Here is a 20821-nt window from a genome sequence, read left to right as displayed (position 1 = left end):
CCCCCCCAACGCGGTACAGGTGTTTATTATGATGGATGTTTTGTTTATTTCCAGTACAGTTCAGTTTTAAAGTGGTCTTCAGAAAGATTAAAAGACCGGCACGAGGCATAAAAGGGAAAGGCCGGCTTTTTACCAAACCCCAAAATTGTGTGTGTGTGTGTATTTTCCGTTTGCTAATGAGTGCGGGTTAGCCGTGCTAGCTGTGTGCTGGTGTGTATATTGTTGCTTTCGCGTTTGCTAAAGGTGCTAAAGACGGTAGCAGCCCGGATGATGGCCGGATGTTCCGGCTGATCGATTGACTTCAAAGGCTGCACAGTACGGGATGAAAGATTATTGGCGGCGCTGCGTCTACGATGGGTGGCGGCAAAGGAATTGCTGTGTAAACAGCAGCCAGTGGCAACACAGTCAATGGCATGAGTCGTGCTGGAAGGGGGCAAATACAAACTCCGGTGTTCGGGTGCTGGCGGATGTTTGCAGGGTGAAAATTTGCAACTGGTAACATCAAACGCGAAAATAGAAAATGGAACGTTGAGCTGGCAATTGATTCTAAGAGGTATTGCGATTGGTTTTTTTATTTCTTCAAAGGATCTTCGAAAAACTTAACTAAAACTGTTGAATATGTGGTCTAGGACAATTTTTCAAACTATTGTTTTTAATTTTTGTACTTGGTTTAAGCATACCAAAACTTGGATAAAGAATTATAAACATTTTAACTTTCATTTAAAATTGAAAAAAGTATGGCGGAAATAATAAAAACCTTAAGAAAAGTATTTTTCACTGTGTTAAGCACTAGCTCTAATTAACTCAGAACTGTAAATCTATGCCAATGAGCCCATGCTTGAAGAGTGGAAGCTGGAGATGCTGGAAACTATAAAAATAATTGCTTGAATTTAAAATTTAATGAATTGTCTAATTTGATTGTTTAGTACGTTTGGTTATTGGAGTCTTTAAATGATTTTTTGTTGATAGGAAAATTTTCTCAGTATAAAATATAGGAAAAAAATCTGTGTAATTTCGTAGAAAATTATAAACGTTTTTATAATCCAACCACGCAAAGTAGAGCTAGTGAAAATAATTTTCCCTCAATTTTACAGAAAACAAGAAGCCGTCATTAAGCCTATGAATGTATTGTACTTTTGATCAACTTTGAACATAAGTTTCGAATATCGAGTCAGTTCAATACCAACGTCGATAAGGTGGAGCAACTCAGCAGCAAACACAGCGTGATAGCTACTGAAGAAGTTCCTCATAATGCCTCAGATTGCTTCAGTGGACCCCGTACACTGGAAATCTGGAACAATCTGGTACTAATAAAGACCTAATAGGGAACAGATTTTTCTCCGGAAAATGATTTTTTTTTGTAAAGCAAATGCCTCTACGAAACGATCGCGCTACCGATAAATTATCTGTTAATTCCTATAAAAACAGATCAAAACTGAAAAGCTGTTTCCGTTGAACGAAGTGGCACCATTTTTAATCCTCACAATCAGCCACAAATCATAGATCGCTTAACGAATAAACCGAACTGCACTCCTGCCTTCGAGGGTAAATGTGAAACAAACCTGCAACAAACATAAAAAAAATCTAAAAAAGAAAAGGATCATCCGTAACCGTTTGTGGCCAAGCATTCTAAATAAATAGAATGGGCGGAGCCAATGCCAGTGATCCGCGAGCGTCGGACGCGATCGTCGGGGAAAAAGGAAGTCATAAACGGGATTGCAAGTCGTGTCCGCCTTCGTCATAAACACACGGCTATGCGCAGAACGTGCGTGCGCAAGCGCCCCGTGCTGTTCCGTTTGCGCAAACGGCGATCGTATCGGGTGACTTCCGTGGAAGGGCCTCATAAAAGCAAACTAGCGGAAGAAGAGCGACCGAGAGAGCGAGCGATGGAAAATCGGAGCCAAAAAAACGGGAAAGCAATAGCAAATAACCTAGTGCAATAAAATCTCGGTACAATTCCCGTCCTTCGCGCACCAGTGCACGCTCTGCATGCGTTTACGACGTTCGATGTAGTGTAAAGCATAAATAGTGGGCAAGGTGGCGTTCTGCGGGATGACGGGATGACTCCGTTTCGGTGTTTTCCCTCCGTACGGAGGATCCTTTCTCTCAGGCGAAAACCGCTCGCGCGGTGTGTTTATGAAAGATGAAAGTAGTTGTTTCTGTTTTGCATAAAATAAATAGATCGTGTGCCCCGTTGGTGGCGTGGTGAGGGTCTGGATTAGTGAGGAGGTGTTGTTTTGGATCTTCGTCATCGTCATCGTCTTCAGAGGGGCGTAAGTCACTGTTAATGATGCGCGAACCGAGCGGCACAATGGCGCGTTGAGGAAACTCCCAAATGTGCGGTTACAGTGAGGAAGAAGTTTAGTTGCTTGTACGATCTTGAGGAAGATGCATGCCCTGCGATCGTGTACAGTGAGGATTGAGTGTTAAGATCGATCTTAGTAGTAGTGTGGTTGAGTGCTTAACAATTGTTGTTCATGCGTGTTGTGTTGTCCTTGTGTTATAACGTTCTGTATCTCAATTAGTGATTTTAATTTAAAAAATCAGTGAAACACAGTTCTTAGTTATTTTAAAACGATTGAAATGCTACCGTACAGCTCTTACGCGGCTGCTATACAGCAGATACAAAGTTTGAACCACGACTTGGCACTGTTCAGCCAGCATGGTGCACACTACCTGCAGCATCCTGAGCATAGTGCGGCCACACTGGGCAATTCGTACTTTGGACTGAACAATTGGTCACTACCGTTTTCCTTTCTGAAGTCCGTCCATCGACCGGAAAAGCCACCCTTTTCCTACATCGCACTGATTGCCATGGCGATCAGCAGTGCACCGAATCAGCGACTTACGCTGAGTGGAATCTACAAGTATATTATGGATAAGTAAGTCTATTGAAGGGCTTGGTTTTGTAAATTTTAATTTTTAAAAGTTCTTTTTTAATTTCTGTTGTTCAGTTTTTTTAACGGAGTGAGATTATTAGTTGAATTTATTTGCTTAGACTGTAATTGGTTTTTTTGCACTTCATTAAAATAATTTAAAATTATGTTTTGAATAATTTATTGCTCATTTATAAATCCTTAATTTTGCTGCAATAAGCATATTCTACGGGAAAAAATCATGCCATGTAAGCCAGAAAAGGCGGACTGAAACTTCTCGAGGTTATAATGCCGAAGAAGAAGAATATAAAGAAAAAATAAAAGTCAAATATAGTAAGAGAAGTATATCGAAGTAAAACATTAACCAAAAAGAACCAAAAACTCTTAAACGGTTATATAAAAATTCAAATTATTATCCTTAACAGCATTTTGCTAAATAAAACGATTATATATTAATTAAGAACAATTTTAAATTGCACTAATAAATTTAGATTGTTGGAGAAATGTAGAATTGAAGCTCTTAAGTTTGAATACAACTACATAATGTAGTATTCAAAGCGGTTCAGTGGCCGATCGTGTATCGAATCTTGTCTGATCCGTTTACCTTTAAGCATGACTATTACGGATGACAATTACGGACAAAAGGTTATCAACGAGAGTCTGTAATCGTAAGCTTTACACGTCTCCAAATGGTAAAAGTCAAAGAAGAAAGAAGAAGATGAAAATAGTTTAACTGTTCGTTATATGTTAGTTAGTGAGCTAACTTAATATTTTAAGCGATTTCTTAAGACAAGAAGAGCACCTCGATTTGCTGATTGTGGTTCAAAAAATTAGATACCTAACTTTACCTAGCCTTCCCTAATCATTAAATTAGATTCAGCTGAGCAAAAAACTCACATGTGCTTCCCTTCATTACGTCTGATTTCAGCTTTCCTTACTATCGCGAAAATCGGCAGGGCTGGCAAAACTCCATCCGCCACAATCTTTCGCTGAATGACTGTTTCATTAAGGTACCACGGGATAAGACATCCGGCGGCGGGGGTAAAGGCCAACCGGCTGACGATCCATCGGCCACCGGCGATGGTGGTGGAGGAGGTACCGGAGCCGGTGGAAAAGGCAGCTACTGGATGCTGGACCCGTCGGCGAACGATATGTTTGAGCAGGGCAATTACCGGCGCCGCCGTACACGCCGACAACGCAACGCCAAATTGATCCTGAACGGCCACTTTCAGGTATGGCATCGCTTTGCGTGTGCTGGTGTGTGTGTTTGTGGTAGATAAATACGAGTAAACCTTCGAAGACGCTTCAACAAAAGCTACAAGAGAGAGAGAGAGAGAGAGAGAGAGAGAAAAATCTATGCTGGGTGAAGAAAAATCGCGTTCAACAAAATGCCGATGTTTATCGCGTGCATTTTCGCGGTTTTTGTCGTAGTTGGGAGCCTCCACAGAGCCTTTCCTCTATTTACAGTTCGTCCATTTCGTTTTCTACTTCGTTCTCCGTAGGGTTCACCGTTTGCGTTGGCCTTTCCACCAGCTGGACCGTCGGCAGGAGATTTTATGGGCACGTCAACGCACCTGCCACACGGACCCATTGCCGGTAATAGACGTACCGAGGGTACCACCGATCTTCATCATCTGATAGTGCGAAATGATTTGATACAACAACCGTCAGCCGATCTGGCAGATCCTGGCGTGCTTTTGATTGGTCCCGGTTGCTTCCATCACCATTCGCCCTATGTCCACGGGGCATCATCAGCATCAGCGCTAGTGTCTGCCGGGCTGGTAGGCGATTCAGCATCTTCCCTCGACCCAACTTCATTAGCCGATAAGAACGGGCAGGTTGGCAGTGGGAAGCAGCACTCAAGTTGGTCTCCATCCGGATGCCACATCAAGACGCGCTATGATGACGAAAAGACCTCCCCCTCCGGAGAGGAAGTTGGCGAAGAATTTTCGGAACACCCATCGAATGGCACACTCTCCGAAGGGGAGTATGAAAATGAACTTAACGCATTAAATCCTACCGGCGAACGGAATCCCTCGGTGCAACGCACACGAAGCAGGAAAAGTGATAATTGCTTAGACCAACAGTTCTCCGCCTCGGTACACTTTTCTGCCCAAGCACTGGATGCGTTTCTTCTCGGCGAACTGAGTGGATTGCGTGTGAGAGGCAGCGAGCTAACGTCTCCATTTGGGTACACTAACACCACAGCCACCCTCGCGGCGAGTCCCGATGGGCAAAGTTCCAACTCGGGCGAGTTTCGACCCGGGACGGTCACACCGGATCAAACGGGATTTGCTTCATTCTGTGATGGTTTGTGTACACCTGAGAGCGCATCGAAGCTACCACTTCCGACACAGGCAGCCAGCAGTGGTGAGATTTGCGTGCCGGCCGTAACGAACGGTCAACCCAGTGCAAACAACCCACGACAGCTATCCGGAAGCGTCCGGCAGCGCGAAAGTCCGAAAGCTGGAACACCGGTTGCAGTGATGGAACGGCTCGTACTGGGCACGAAGGTTGGTGGCTTAAAGTCGAGCAATTTCACCATCGAAAGCATTATGCGACGGGACTAGTAGGGGTAGTAACAGGGGTAGTGCCATTTTACATCTCGCACCTCTAGCCGGAAAAAAACGGAAGAAGGAGGCCAAGCAGGTTGTTGACAGTAGCTTAAGTCGACAAACTAACTAGTCAGACGATGGTTTTCGTAAATAAATTCGGCTACTGCGGACAGTCCGGACAGTGACGAGCGATCGTTCGTACGTATGGACAACACGTTGGACGATAAAAAGATGACAGCCTTGAGGGATTGGTAGAATAAGGTGATTTCCTACCGGTTGCATCATGTTTTTCTTTCGTGGTATCGTTTGTTTTGTACTACTTTTGGCCCATTGTGGTGATAAATCCTGTCAAATTGGGCAGAAACTGGTTAATGTAAATAAACGGTAATTTATTTCCGGTGACAATCGGGTGACAGAATAATGGCTGAAGAACGACATAAGTGGTTGTGTATTTAAGTGTGGTAAATCCCAGAAATTCCGCACAGATTCTGGATCGGTCTAGTTGATCTTGTTAATTTTAAAAATAATAATCCTCGAAGAGTTAGTCTGTACCAGTAACCAAGAAAACCGTCATTTAGATTATTTTTTTAAAGTAACAAGCTTTATTAAAAAAGGCATGCTTTTAAAGAAGCAGTTAAACGAAGAGGTTCCACCGAGATTTGAACTCGGATCGTTGGATTCAGAGTCCAAAGTGCTAACCATTACACCATGGAACCATGGTGCGGGAGGAGAGCAACAGTAACATTATTTACAGCTGATAGGTGAACGAATTCCAAAACGAATTACACCCGAATCGAGTTAATTTCCTACCCCACGCCATACACGGTACCATTTGTAATTGTTTTATTGTACCTTGAAAGCCACAATTCCACAACAATTCCTAGATTTACCGATTTATCAATGCGTGTAAACCGTTTGTGCGAAACGGTTGAACGGCCGAGATGGTATCAACGCTTTTGTTGGTATTTTTCTTTTTTTTGTTTGCCTACCTCGAGCACCGTGCGAGAGTTTTGCTGCTCGATTCGATTTATCATAATTCACTAAAAAGAATATTTTGGGACATGGCGGGAGGGATGCGAAGAATCGCAAACGGATGTACAAAACTCGCAACGATGATGGCAGTGAAAAAGTTTGTTTTAAAAATCTCAGGTTCTAAATTCGATTTTTTCGCTCGTTATTCATGGGACGAATCTAATAAAGTTGATTTATGCCGCACCGGTCGGTACGGTTCCGGTGGTTCGGGTGGTTCGGGTGGCTCGCTTACCGGGGTACGTTTGTGTGTGTATGCCGCGCGTGGAAATGCGAGTCGCTGCTGCTTATCGAAGGCGAAGGGCGAAATTGAATGTCAAGTCAAACCAAACTAACACACACACACACACACCCGTAGATGAAGGATGTGTGCGCAATCGGGGATTGGTCACGGTTGCAAAATCGGCGTTACCATCTCGTTTTCTTTTGTCCTTGGTGCAATTTCTTTGGGTTTTAAAAGATTTAGTTCTTTCGTTGGTCGCGTCCCCATGCTGTCGCTGTTTGCTGTACACAAACTAGCTTTATCGTTCGGTAACCATCCCCGGCATGTTGTGTCTGTGTGTTTATATGTGTCCAATGATTCAACATTTTCGGTTTCCGTCTTTTTGGTCCGTTTAGTTTGTTCCGCTAAAGTAGCGGGAGTGAATGGGTGAGAAAACTGTATCAACAGAAGTTTGCAAAATGCGCTCGGATTTAAGAGCAAGGAAATATGACTTTTGCAACTACATAGTAACTCGTGGGCGCTCCCCAAACTGGCGCTGTTGATCCACACGGCACAACTACACACGTACAAAAGTGTGCAGGTGAGTTAAGTGAGGCATGTGAAGCATAAATGCATAGGCAAATCATCGTAAAATATTTGCCTTCACAGAGCACGACATAAATCTGAATTCAATGGTTGTATGTTTTAGCTGATGTTGGGAAGAAGGGCCAAATGTTTCATGGAGGAATATGTGAAGCAAAATCCTTATACTTTATTATCAATATTTTATTAAGGACATATCGTTGCAAAACGGACATGCTATTACAAACAAAAACAAATTAAAGAAGAATTAATACGAATAATATTTTGCAGGTATGTTCACTAGATAAATTATGTCAATTGTAATATGTAAAACGATGTGTTTTTTAAATATTTTTATTTGAGCACTACATTATTAAGCGATAGTTTATAAAAATCAATTACTTTGTGACAAATTGTGCTTCGTTTTTTATATTAACCATTTTTGATACATTAATTACTATTGTTTTCTTTTAGTAATTTAATGTAATTATTTTTTGTATTTTTTTAGGAAAGAATATATTTTTTGTGAAAATAATTTTCCGCACTAGGCATAGGATGGGAACGAGATTATTTACCTTTAACAAACAACAATGAAAATTCTAGTGATGTTTGCTATTGGCAAAAATAGCTACAATCAACCACTGTGGCAGAATCGAATGTGCTTACGATTTTTGTTTAAACATTACGCTTTGTTTCGAAAATCAAATAATCAAACATCAAACACATACACCTGTGTCCCTATTTCCCTCGTTAATAGGAAACAATAATAAAATCAAACAATGTCACCCATTTTCTCGGCGAAAACAACGAAACGCACCGCGTACACATCGATCCGAATCCGACAGCGTTTCAACAGCTCAAGTCAGCGCGATGGGCGATTAACATGATTTAGCGGGTAAATTATGTGCAATCAATCATGTGGCCTACACCGGTAAACCGGTGCACACACTTACGCTTCGCAGTTCGTAAGACCAACCAACAAAAAAAAAAGGACTCCCGTAAAAACGAAAAACAACAGCATTTGCTACTGTAGTGGCAAAAGACGCCTTTCTTTCGGCACACGACACAGTGTTTACGGGGCCGTAAATTGTTCTACCGGCTTTTGGCGGCTTTGGGCTTGTTTTTCGCTCTATTTATCTTATTTTGTGCTGATTGAATCGATGCCAACTTCCACCCCAAACCACCCTGCACTGGCTCGCTCCTAGTAGTGCCCCACCGTGTGTTCACATTTGCGTGCACACGTTTTTCACGTGTCGCGTGGCGCCATGCTTTCGTTTTGCTGATTGGATGCAACGCCGATGGTTTGTTTGTTGTGGAAATTCGTTTCCACGAAGCCAAACGAAACAATCGGTTCATTGGGAGGTTTGATTGGAAAAGGAAAGCGCAGCCTGAAATCGTCTTTCGAGGTGGAATAATCTACTCTCGAAGGTGCGGAAAAATATGCCGGATTTCCACGGATAGTTCGGTTAAATTTGGTGAATCAATTTTTATGCGAGTGTGTACGTTTCCCGTGTTACGATTGCAATCGTAAGCGATGCGTCAATGGTAAGAAAATGGGTGATAAATGTTTCGCTGCGCCATTTGGCGTGCGGCCAGGCTGCGCTGCTTCGCATGTCTGGCTGGTATTAGTCAGTTAGTTAAGCAGGTCGTTGTGGTTGGCTGAGAGCAATTTTTTACACCTGCTCACTGGAGTAAGCAAAGTAGCGCAGTGTGGATTGGCGATTTGCATCTTGAAAATTGTATCTATACAGCATATATGTGGAGTTTTTGGACTACTTTCGAGTATTCTTGGTAGTATACAGATTGATAAAATTATTTAAAATCGATGTGACACATCAACCACCGAATACTAACTCGATGGAGACGCATGGTAGTTTTCATGGCTCGTAAGCGGAATGAGCTAGCAATGTTTTCCTTATTTTATTTTTCCATACTTTACTGGAGTGAAACTTTACTCAAATCTTCTTATGCAACTTTAAATGCATTCTCTTCTGTTTAAAATCGTTTAAACATTAAGCGTTTAAGCATTTTGTGACCTAAAGGCAGAAAATATGTTGCCTCTACAGCCACGAGAAGCCTTGACGTGCTAAACTGATTATCTTTAACCAACGTACTGACGCTAGCTTTACCTTGGCCTCAAGATCACCCCAAAACTTTACGATAATAAAAAGGAAAACTCAATGCGCTTATAGAAACCTCCAGGTGAAGGGATGAAAGCTTTCAAGAAATCAAATAAACATAATTATACTTGCCAAACGATGCTTGAAAGTATGATTATCAAAAATGGCATGCGAAAACTTTGCAATAATAATGTATGATTTTCAACACTTCTGTAATCAGCAAAACCGACAGGCCGTCCTTTGTGTAAATAAAAAAGATTCTTAAAAACCCATTTTTTAAATTAAACCCGCCTGAAAATGCATATTTTCACGCTAAATACAAACACCGGTAAGAGGGAAAGTACGGTGTGTAACTTTTTGCACACAAAAACTGGAAATGAACTCAATATTTTACCATTTTTCTTACAGGTAGCCACGAAAAATGCTGTCTTGAATGGTGCCAAATCACATTTTCTTCAATTTTTCCTTGAGTGCACTTATCATTAAGGGGAAAACAAAGGACAAAGGAAACAAGTGCGATGTAGCTCATTGATGATGATAATAATTTACTTATCGGGCGCTTGCTTCCTTTAAGGTGAAATGCTAAGCTTCAAACAGTCTTCAAGAAGGGTTTCCATGCTTTGCAGCAAGAAAGTCGCTAACAAGCAAAACACTTTGCACCATTAATCGCTTTTGATCAAGTTTGTTTTGATATACTTAGAGCTTTTTCTGTTGTAGCATTTCTTACGATTGCACTTCAAGATGGTTAAGTTAATTTTCATTCACTTCTTTACCGAGAGCGGTTATATTCCCTTTTTTCTATCTGCTCTTATTCTTTGGCTTGATTTTGTGTAGCCTTTTTTATAACCATTTAGTTATGTTTATTTCCGTGATAAGCGAACGTACAACGGTGGGACGAGATCTTTATATTAAATTTATATCCTAGCGGTTTTCTTTATGATGATACGCGCAGTGAACTGTTATCGTTTAGCCGTGGAAGCCGTGCACCGATAGTCAAGTGTCGCGAAATAAAAGGAAACAAGAGTGGAACAAGAACGCAGCGTTATACAAAGACGTTCCGCGTAACACCTTCGGCACACAGGTTGGCGTGCAAAATTCCCATAAAGCAAAAACAGGGGGAAAGTTTCTTGGTGCGCGCTCGAAGGTCCACTGCATTTAGCTACCGGTTGCAGCGTACGGTCCAATGAAGAAGGTACATCTTTCTCGGTGTAGGATACATCGCACGAGAAGGGAGAAATGTGGGTGGCGGCGGGGGGCGAAGAGATGCTTCCTTTGGTGTTGAAGTGTAAAATTGTAATAACAAGTCGTGGTAAAGGAATCGCTTTGCACCTTTCTTGGTCGAGAATTGGAAGGAGTATGGGGCTCAGGTTCGTAGATGCAGGCACGCCATAATGAGACGAATGTTTTTGGTGGGAGCGAAAGGAAGGTTTGTTTGGTCAGGGAGTGAATTTTTGCAGCTCCTCTGGAAACATGATTTCTCCTTTAGCCTGTACTATCCCTGCACAGTCCGTGCTGCTCTTCACGTGCAGGCGAAGGTGAAGTGTAATTTAATTATGTTTTAATTATTTTAATTTAGACACACTGATTCCGTGTGCAACAGTTGACGCCTGGTGTTTGGTCGTTTGTATAGGGCGGGAGACGTCGTTGGTGGAAGAAATCATAGGGAAAGCATGTGAGTGGCTAAAAAGGTGTTAGGTGATAGATGATGCCGAGGTAGTAGAGGTTGAAGGGTTGCATTTCCGAGTTGGTGCTAAGTGACGGCTTGTTTTTGAACTCTTGATGAAAAGCAAAATTTTCTTGAGAAAAGTCTTGTATGAAGTGTAAAGTGTGGTTTGCTGAATGTCTTATGATGAAGCGTTAGTAAACATGAAGCGATGATAGACGATGCTTAGCAAGATGTGATGAAGTTAATTTCCATAAAAATATATTTGGTCTACAAAATGCCTAGTAATATGGCTTAATAATTTATTTTATAAAATTCAAATATAAAATAAAACTGGCTTCACCGATTAGATTGATCGCTTGCTGGATGTAATTTTAACTAGATAACAAACTAGTTGTATCGCTAGTAGAGGATCCAATTTGCTCAGAATTTCCGATATAATCTTAATTGGCGCCTTTGTTATCTTTAACATCTGTTTAGCACTCTTCTAGATAGAATTAAGAGATCAGTTAGACAAATATATTAAAAAGTATCTACAAGTCAGATCAAGCATCTTCAAAACTTTTCCGATTATCTAACCATACCAAACTCGAATCCTGATTACAATTGAAACACAATTCAGCACATTTCCCAAAACACATCTTACAAAATCAATTTTGGAAAAACTATCCACCTCGTTTAGTGGTCTTTTGTTTTTAGCCGGCATCGTAGAAGAGCATGAGAAAGTGAGGGCGCTTACAGTCGAAAATGAAAGTTCAAGTATGTTGATCATCTGCTTCACGGACGGTAAACGTTTGGTCAGCATTATTTGCCATTTTCCGGTCCATCCCATCGAGCGGTCGATCCGAATGCAGCGAGTATGAGAAAATGAATCACGTCCATCTCGGTGAAGGTCCCCATTCTCGAAGTGACCAGGATAACGATCACTGGAAACGTGTGTGTGTGTGTGTGTTTGGGCTTGCTTACAGATTGAATTTATAGTACCGGAAAATGTGAAGAGATAGAGAGAAAGAAAGAGAGAGAAAAAAGTGTACCGATAGTCGCGTGTGCCTTCTCATATCAGCTTCCAACGACTTTCCGTTCTACAGAGAGTCCTACCGGATGTGAAAGTGCTGGGCTGGAAAGAAAACGGACCCACTCCCCAAAAGCTCTCCTCTCCAGCGTGTAGGATTTGTTTAAGTTACAAATTCAATAAATTTATGGATATTCTATGCAAATATTAACTTAAATCATTTATGCAAAGAGAAATCGTACGTAGAAGTCGCGCACTACTGGTACCGCCGGATGTTCTGATCTTCGGGGTTGGGCGCTGTTTAGACTGGGGCACGTCGTCGTTCGTCCATCCGGTGTCCATCGACGACCACTTCCGTCCTTTTGGTAAGGGCAACGGATGAAGGCAGCTGAATTTTGCAATGTCCGCTTTGCAACTGCAAAATGCGAAGCAGTAGAAGTGGTGTGCCGGATTTTTACCCACACCGGTTGTGTCGTGGTACGTCCTACCGGAAACGACTCACTATGTTTGCGTTAAGGAGTGAGCACTTTGAGAGAATGGAGTGGGATGCGTTCTGGTATTTGGTATTCAGATGGATAAGGCATACGTAGCCTGCTTTATGTCCTGCATCGCCTAATCACGCTCCTTTGGAGTGGCGACGACTCGTCTAGCGACAGAATCATGTCTTAGGGACCAGTGGTTGGACAGTTCCTTGAAATCGTTTTCTGTTCGGTACAACCCACATAAGCATATGGTTTAACGAACGAGCGAGATGTCGAGGCGTCCGGCAAAAATTAATAATTTCTCTCCATGCCCTGTACAGAGTGGATACCGGCTGTGGTTGGTGCGATGAAAAGGAATCCACACCATGTAGGTGTTCATGATTTATCGGACTATCAGACTCCGCCACATCTTTGGACGACGGTTGTTCCAGGTGGGCTGCTGGGTGCAAATAAGCATCGGAGTTGGTTTTATTGTATGCATGAAAATTGTTCCCCACCATGGCGGTTCGTTTGGACAAAGGATACTTTGGGATGTTCCCATTCATTCGTCTATGAATGCTGAGCATGATGTATTTATGGAAAAAAGACATGATTTTAAAATGTCTTTAGAAATTATTTTTATGTCCAATGATTTATCTTTGCATGCGTTGATGATTTTGGGCTATTTTTCTTTTTAGTGTTATCTCCTGAGTTCTAAAGCTGCTTGTCTGGTTCCCTTTACAACGTAATCGATAGTGAAGTGTTGAATTTATAGCTCTTCGAAGGGTTCATTCAACAGTTAATAACTCAGCCACGTTGCGTGAAACAGCCGCAGGCATCATTACATCCAGTCCAACTGCTTGTTGAAGGCAAAACAAAATCAGAAATCCTGAAATTTTTCCACCATCCCGAAGCCAAACGAATACTATGAAAAATAAATGACGCCCGGTGCAGTTTTTTCCTTCCCGCTTTTCGCGCGCCTTGCATTACACCGTGTGCGCCGTGTCGGATTATTATAGGTGTGATCCTGCGCAGACCGTGCCGATGGCGGGGCAGATAAGTTTAAAATTTATTCATCCAAAATTCTTCCCGTCTGCTTTAGTTCACCTCATGTGACCGCACCCTCGCACGCACTGCCCGCACCGTGGTTTTGCTTCCTTTGTGGTAATGCATGGTAGCAGAGGTAGTTTGGGCTACCGGGTTTTGCCAGCCGTATCGTTCCACCAATATCTGCCATCGGTTCCATCGTTCTGCCGAAGCAACAGGAGAACGTTTTTCGCCTGTTCAAGCCAACTGAACTGCCCGGGCACTTTCGTGGTGGCGGCAATGTACGCTTTTGGAAAATTTAAAGTGACATAAATTATGCACAAACGGTAGCAAAATATATCATCGCCCTGCCTCCTGTGCCGCAAGGTTTTTCGGTGGTTTTTGGTTTGGTTTCGTTGCGCTCGAAATGCGCTCCCGCCTGTCTGGTAATAGTAGCAGGCAGTATGAGGGGGGCAGAAGGTTGATATAATTCGATGGGTAGATCGTGTCGCTTTTGCGTTACATGATCCAATGCTAAATCACCGAAAATCGGCACCATTGCAACGTGCTGGCAGGGGGTTTTGAGTGATGGTGGTGTGGTTTAATTGTTTCTACTGTAATAACGAGAGTGAAATGGTGCATCACTTACTGGAAGGTTTGCACATTGATCGATGGTAGAACGTTGTTTGTGTTTTGTTGATGGTGGGACATTTTTTATAACTAAACACAATAAAATTGCTCCATAAATCATACCAAGGAAAGTATAACAACCAGCATAAGAGTCACACATGTGCAAATAGAACGATTGCCCCTAGAAGTATGCAATTAAGAGTATTATTTGCATAGTAATCACAGTTCATTCGACGAATGGAACAATTTGTTCATTTAAAACATAAATAGTTTTATTTTATTTTTTTTTATTCATAAGTGACGGCCAGGCCGTATTGCTAAAACATAAATAGTTAAACAATATGAAAATCAGAACTCAATAGAGGAGAATTGTAATACCAAAATCTGCTCAAATTACTATCGACTGCTAGTTTAAGATGATAAGTGAAAGCAAGCATGAATAAGATATCCATAAAGCAAAATGTACCATAATACTTCATCAAGGCTTGCGTATTAAACATTTCAGCAACAATCTACTGTAAGTGTAGAATCCTTTGCCCATTACACATACAAACACACTCAGCGCGCACAATTGCTAGTGCCGATGCTGGCAGATAACTGGCAAATGGAGAATTTTTCCATTTGATTTTCGGCCCAAATTTACTACTAAAAGGCTTTGCATCCCCGGTGAAGCTCATACGAATAAGTAATGCAAACCCCTCTCACTCGCATACACTCTACTTGAACGAACCAGGGAGGCCGAACAAGAGAAAAAAAACAGAAACCGAATTACCCGCGCAACATCCAACAAGTCGAGACGACGCCAGCCAATTTAATTTCAGCGCACGACGAATATGTACGACCGAGCATAAAACTAATACGCGTAATCTTGGCGGCCAACTTGGAGCGAACGTTTTACGCTCACTTTCGATTTCGGCACTGGTGTGTTCTAGTTCTTTGCCTTCTCCTCTTTCCTGCCCGGGCTGCTAGTACGAAGGGAAAGGACATTCTTTTTGGTGTTTCTCTGATGAATGAATTCCTTTTTTGTTGCTCCATTCTACTCTAGCTTCTACTTGTTCAGAAAGTAGCGTTGGGTAACGAGCGTCGAAAGGATTCGTCGTACTTTACATGCGACCATTACGGTCCTGACGTGGGGTTGTTAGGATGGCGCCGCATGCAATCTGTGTGTATTGCGTTGGTACATCGGGAGTACTGGCTTCAGAAGGGGTAGCGGGAACGAAATGAAAACAATTCTTACTTACAAATTGTACCGAAAACTCTTCAGCTCAAATGGACCACTAGGATTGCTAATGCTAAGAGGACACTTACGATTGAACGACCGTCACAAACGAGGAATATTTCATCTTTTTTTTGTTGTTAAAGTTAGAGCCAGGGAAGCGAAGTGGGAATGGATTGGATTAAGCAGACTGGAGGAGGAGGCTTTGTGTTGTATGAATTTTTGGTCGGTCAATGTTCTATCACTCGGCCTCGACATTGGTCTTGTTGATTCCATCAAACTCGAGTGGAGAAAGTTCGAGCAAGGGCGCGCACTTTGTCCGCCACGTGTCCTTTGGTTTGAATTTTGCTGAATGTTTTTTGTTGTTTTTATGGAGAAAAAAAAAACTTTACGACCTTATGTTTGGCCCTCGGCTGCTCGTAGGAGATGCGCGTGTATCGGTAAAGTGAAATTTTGTTTCCAACAGCAAGATAAAATGATAACAGTGATGGTGCATTACAAGGATTGAACTGAATCTGCAAAAGATGTTTGTTTCGATATTAGCGAGCGAAACCATCAAACTAGAGTAGATGGACTTGATTCCATTTGGAAACATTAGCATTTCTGATTGGCACAATAAAAACGGCTACGAGCTGTATGTTTTGCTTGGTAAATGGTATATTTATCCCTATATACATACGTATTGCAGGAAGAAAGCTTGACTGGTCAGTTTGGCTTACATCTGGATATACAAGTAGTCAGCAAGTCATAGTTCTGGTCAGTCGAGTAGAGTTTCGGTCGAGGATCTTACGTGTCCTGTTGAGTCCAACGTTGAGATCCCAAATTTTTGTCATTGTCATCTTTACTCAAGTATTAAATTGCTGTTTGCCAAAAAAACTAAAATAAAACTTATTTTAGGAAATCGTCTAACCTAACTCGTCTGAATGTCCATACAAATTTGATACGTGTGAAACTATAGTATATTATTGATAGTATATTAAAATGCAAATAACTTACCCTACTGGACATATTAAATGGCAGTTTATTCAATGAGGACAATACTTTCCTAGCTGTTCTTTAACGCAACCTTTCTCACTGGTGGCATCACGAGACAAGAGTTCAAGAAGTTCACAAGATGTATTAACCCCAATGCCAACAGGACCATCCGACCGACCAACCAACGAAAACCTCAAGGCATCGGATTCGTTTCACTTTTGTTTAACCCCCAGCCGAAAGTTTGTTCAACAACAGTTTATGGTAATAAGTGAAGTGGTTATTTAAATGAGCAGATTCTTCATGCACAACGAGACGTACTTGGCCAAGAAAGGATATCGTTCCCATCTGGGTGGGAGGAAAACTAAAACCAATCCAACACAAGCTCCATCAGCTGGAAGACTAGTTTTGACCAGTCAGTCATGACCGCCTGCTTTCCATGCACCACAAACACACACACACACACATACACACACACACACACAGAGAGCCAATATCTGTGTCGAAATGTCTTAAGAAAAGCGAGAAGTCTGCTGGACGGATTCGAGAAAGTCGCCGTAGAACTCCTAGTTGCAGAGCGACTGTCTCTCGACTGGAATTGCTAATTAGATGGTGAGTCGAATCGAAATCAGTGTTTTGTTTGCAGCTTCTCTGCATTTGTTTTGTCCAAGAAGTAATTCTGGGCCCCCGTAGTCCATCGTGCCTCGTAACACTCAAGCTAGCTCGTTTGTGTGTGTTTGCTGGTTCTTAATGAAATTGTTACTTACAGTGCTGCATTCAAGCACCAGTAGATTCGGTTTATGTCTTTCGATTTCTTTCGCTTTCGGCTGCACCACGAAAAAAGCACCAATCAAGGGCACAGGCGGTTGTGAGCTAAAACGGGTTCTGATAAGAGCACCAAATAGAATTGACCCACCGTGACCCGTAGCGTCGATTGCATCTGGCAAGGATTATGTCAACTGCAGACTGTATTCGGAGCAAAGAAAAGTGTAGAAGAGAAATCATCTGATTGTTAATGGTGTCTCTATTATTGCAGTGGGTTTTGGGTGGGAAGGTTACCGTTTTGGCTCTGTCTATTGGCTCCATTGAACTGTGGCAAAAGTGGCAGGAAGGATACTACTTACTGCATTATTCATCGCACTTCGTCACCAAGATGTTTGGTGACTGCAGTTGGAAGAAGTGTGTTGAGGGTTTTTTTTGGGGGTTTGATGTTGCGCAGAGAAAAATCACTTTGTGCTTTCTTATCAAACGTAGTATGGAAGGAGGATTTAAAATTTTAAATTTTTCTTGCACATCTATAATACAATTGGAAGTTGTGTTAATGTTGTATGGATCCTGTGATACTGTGTGTTTTTGTATGGATTTTAAAGATTCTAAGAGTAGAACATTTCTATAAATTTTTAAAAAGTCCTCATAGCAATAGCTATCTGTATCTGTACGTAGTAAAGCTTTGCTTGAGTTCTTTGATATTTTGCTCCAATAAAAATTAACCATGTAAATAAATACGATCCTCCAATGCCCCAATTGAAATTGACGAAATGTTTCAAAATGTGCTTTACGGGTTCTACAAAAAAAAACGTTCTCAAAAGGAACAAATCCTGTAAGTTATTCACAGTTTTGAATATTTCAAAGTGTAAGTACACGCCCATCCAACACATCATCAATTTATGCCGCGCTTTGAGTAAGATTTCCTCATCTAGCGGATTTTCCAACCAAAGGAACGGATCAAATAAAATTTAAAAAACGAAGGTCCTGGAAGATTCTTGGAAGGATGCATCCAGAGAAAGGTAAACGCCAGCAAAGACAGTGAGCAAAGAAAAATTGCTTACGGAAATATCTTATCGTACAATCGGATGTAGGAAATCAAATCGCTTTCATCAGGGCGCAACATCCATCAGAACGCGTTTTTCCATTCCCTCTCTCTCTCTCTCTCGTGTGGAAAATTATTCTAAAGAAGCAAAACGAACAGAAGACCAAACAAAAATGGATGGATAAAACTTTTCCCAACCCCACAAGATGGATTTGATGCACCAAAGCCGTGCTATTTCTTCAACGCTCTTTGCCAAAATTTGTACCATCCTTCACATGCCGGCAGCCACTGTCTTGAAGTTGTCTCGGGTCGTGAATAAAACTTCCAGTCCTGCCGAAGCATCTTTGTACCATACATCGCGTACGCGATCGCCCGAAAAGCTCCTGCTCCGCCCCAAAAGGCAACCATCATTTCGCCGCATTGGTTGTTTGTTGGTGGGCGCGTGGTCGTTCCCTTTGAAGAGGCATATTTCTACGGTCTGCAGTTGCACTGCAATATTTGTGCAGTGATGAAGTTTCGAGCACTGCCGGTGTACGGTCGGGTATCGCTGTTTCTTGAGGTTGCAACTTTTTGATCCGCAATTTCCCATCAAATAGCTACAAACAACGGTAATGGGTGAGGGACATATATACATATGAGGCAGCAAAACTCACAAGACGGTTGTTGGATAGTCTTGAGATCAAGCGAAGCGAACAGTCAACTCGAGAGATGGTTCGGTGCGAAATGTTGTGTATGCAGTCGGTTAAAGTTTATTGGTAGAAGTTTGATTTAAGCGCAATGTTTCGTGTAGATCTGGAAGAGATTTTCCTGGCGATGGTCACGTCGTGTGTGATTTGGATTGCTTGTTGAATCGTGAAATCTAGTTTTTAAAAATGCCATATTTGAGTTAGACATTGTTTTGTTGAAATTATTGACATTTTTTTACTTAAACAAATTCAAGCCATTGCATTATTTAATTATGTCTGTAATATTTAAAGCAAACGGATATTGATTGATTTAAACTCGTTCTCTATTTACAATTTATTCTAAAATATTGAAGGATGGTTAGTGTATCTTATATACAGTTCGAGTTGTTCTTAATTACTCATCTTAGCAGAAATTCCTCCCAAGATAATGAGGAGTGAAGATGCAACTGTAGCGCTGGTATATGCGGGGTTCAAATCTCATCCGAACCGTTTCCTCGAAGTGAGGACTAACTATTCAAAGATGTGGTTTCAGATAGTCTAGTACGTCATTCGATGCACGACATGACCTAGGTAAAAGGTCGTTAAGTAATGGAGAAGATGAAGCAGGATATCTACACCGCGGAATCGGTATAAGATCCAATCCCAGTTAGCGGTAAACTAAACTAGTAATTATAATACTTTAGAATAATAATTGGCACCTTTTGTTGATAAAATGAAATCGATATACTTAGCCATGTAATTGGCACATTAAAATCAAATAAAGCTTTCTTTACGTCCTAAAATCCCCATTATCATTTTTGTACTTAAAATCGCTACAGAATTTCGCACTATTCTCCAATGACAGTTGAAAAGTCGTAAGAAAAAGGATTTGATTGAAATTTTCTTTGCGCATCCCGTGGAACCGGCAGCCACAAATATATTTCAATCAAGTGTGGCATAAGTTTGCACCATTTTTGTTCAATTTTCGGCTGTTATCTCTCACCACTCATCGCTCGCTTACTTATCCGCTTGGTAGCGGCGTACTTTTCGCAACCGTTTTGCGGTGCTAAATGAGGCAACAATTTTGCACCGTAAAATAGTACGATTGAGTGTGGTAATGGGTTTTCCACCATCCGGTGACGTCACATTTGGGGGTCTGTGTAGTGAAGAGGAAACCAGAAATTGTTCAATTTTTGTAGCAAAAGCTTCACCGTATGTGTAGGGATGAGCGTTGGGACGTACCGCCGGTAAACCACAAATTCTGCTTCTTCTTGGCACACGGGTAAGTGCATCCAGTAAGTGGAAATAACAAATCGCACAAGCAATTTTCTCACATTGAAATGCGCCCAGTAGCGCGCACGGTACGGCGTGTGTATGTGTGCAAAGAGCTCTGGACAGTACTAGAAGCACTCATAACTCGTAAAATCTGTGGTTTTATACGACATATTTTTATCTGTTTATGAGTTTTTGTGTTGTGAAGCATTTTTTATTTCCTTCGCTTGCTGCTCTCGGTAGCAATAAAACGTTATTGTTGAATTTATGCTACAACTTTGGCGGTTGTCTATGCCCAACCATTGCGGGCTAGTTGGCCGTGTGGAGGGTTTTTTTTGTGTGGATTTGCTGCAAATCTTCCAATCGGTTCTTACCGGTTATCGTCACCATTTAGTTTAGTGGTGTCCGTGATACAGCCAACGTGGTAAGAAGATATCCAATTTTTCCAAACTCCTGATCGTGAGGAGGTGAAAGAAAAGCGGTAGCAAATAGATAGCTCTATCTGGTGGGCAAGCAAGAAATAGTTCCCGCTTCTGACAAGAAACACATTTTAACTTTTGCGAACCGGATGGGGTTCAGCGTGAAGATTGTTGCACCCTGGGTAACGCATTCATTTTTTTTTTCACCGGGATGTTCTTGACGATCGTAGAGGAAAAGTTTTTTTCATCGATACGTTTTCTTCCTCTTTTCCTTTCTGGCTGCGAGGACAAGCCAAAATTATTACACTTCG

The 20821-nt window shown here is 41.7% G+C and overlaps 3 protein-coding genes and 1 non-coding gene across 4 annotated transcripts in view; 2 read left to right on the top strand and 2 right to left on the bottom strand.

Annotated features, from left to right (window-relative positions):
- The window catches only part of LOC126561880 (ras-interacting protein RIP3-like), a 437929-nt gene that overhangs the window by 19363 nt on the left and 397745 nt on the right, over window positions 1-20821 (top strand). The gene's annotated exons all lie outside the window — the stretch shown is intronic.
- Window positions 1-20821, bottom strand: part of LOC126562905 (MIT domain-containing protein 1) — a 458992-nt gene that overhangs the window by 384878 nt on the left and 53293 nt on the right. The window lies entirely within an intron of this gene.
- On the top strand, window positions 2584-5446 carry LOC126561966 (forkhead box protein O1-like). Its single transcript, XM_050218362.1, has 3 exons — window positions 2584-2882; window positions 3805-4108; window positions 4379-5446. Exons 1-3 carry the CDS (start codon window positions 2584-2586, stop codon window positions 5444-5446), a joined length of 1671 nt encoding a protein of 556 aa, XP_050074319.1.
- Window positions 6076-6147, bottom strand: Trnaq-cug (transfer RNA glutamine (anticodon CUG)). Its single transcript has one exon. It is a non-coding gene; the product is annotated as a tRNA-Gln (tRNA).

Source organism: Anopheles maculipalpis, chromosome 3RL (genome assembly GCF_943734695.1).
Source record: "Anopheles maculipalpis chromosome 3RL, idAnoMacuDA_375_x, whole genome shotgun sequence".
In the NCBI taxonomy this organism is placed as follows: domain Eukaryota; kingdom Metazoa; phylum Arthropoda; class Insecta; order Diptera; family Culicidae; genus Anopheles; species Anopheles maculipalpis.
This window is presented reverse-complemented; position numbering and strand designations above follow the sequence as displayed.

Coding starts and splice junctions, on each gene's coding strand:
- LOC126561966 (XM_050218362.1), top strand. CDS start 2,584: ATGCTACCGTACAGCTCTTACGCGGCTGCTATACAGCAGATACAAAGT. Junction 2,883..3,804: donor TACAAGTATATTATGGATAA/GTAAGTCTATTG, acceptor GTCTGATTTCAG/CTTTCCTTACTATCGCGAAA. Junction 4,109..4,378: donor TCCTGAACGGCCACTTTCAG/GTATGGCATCGC, acceptor CGTTCTCCGTAG/GGTTCACCGTTTGCGTTGGC.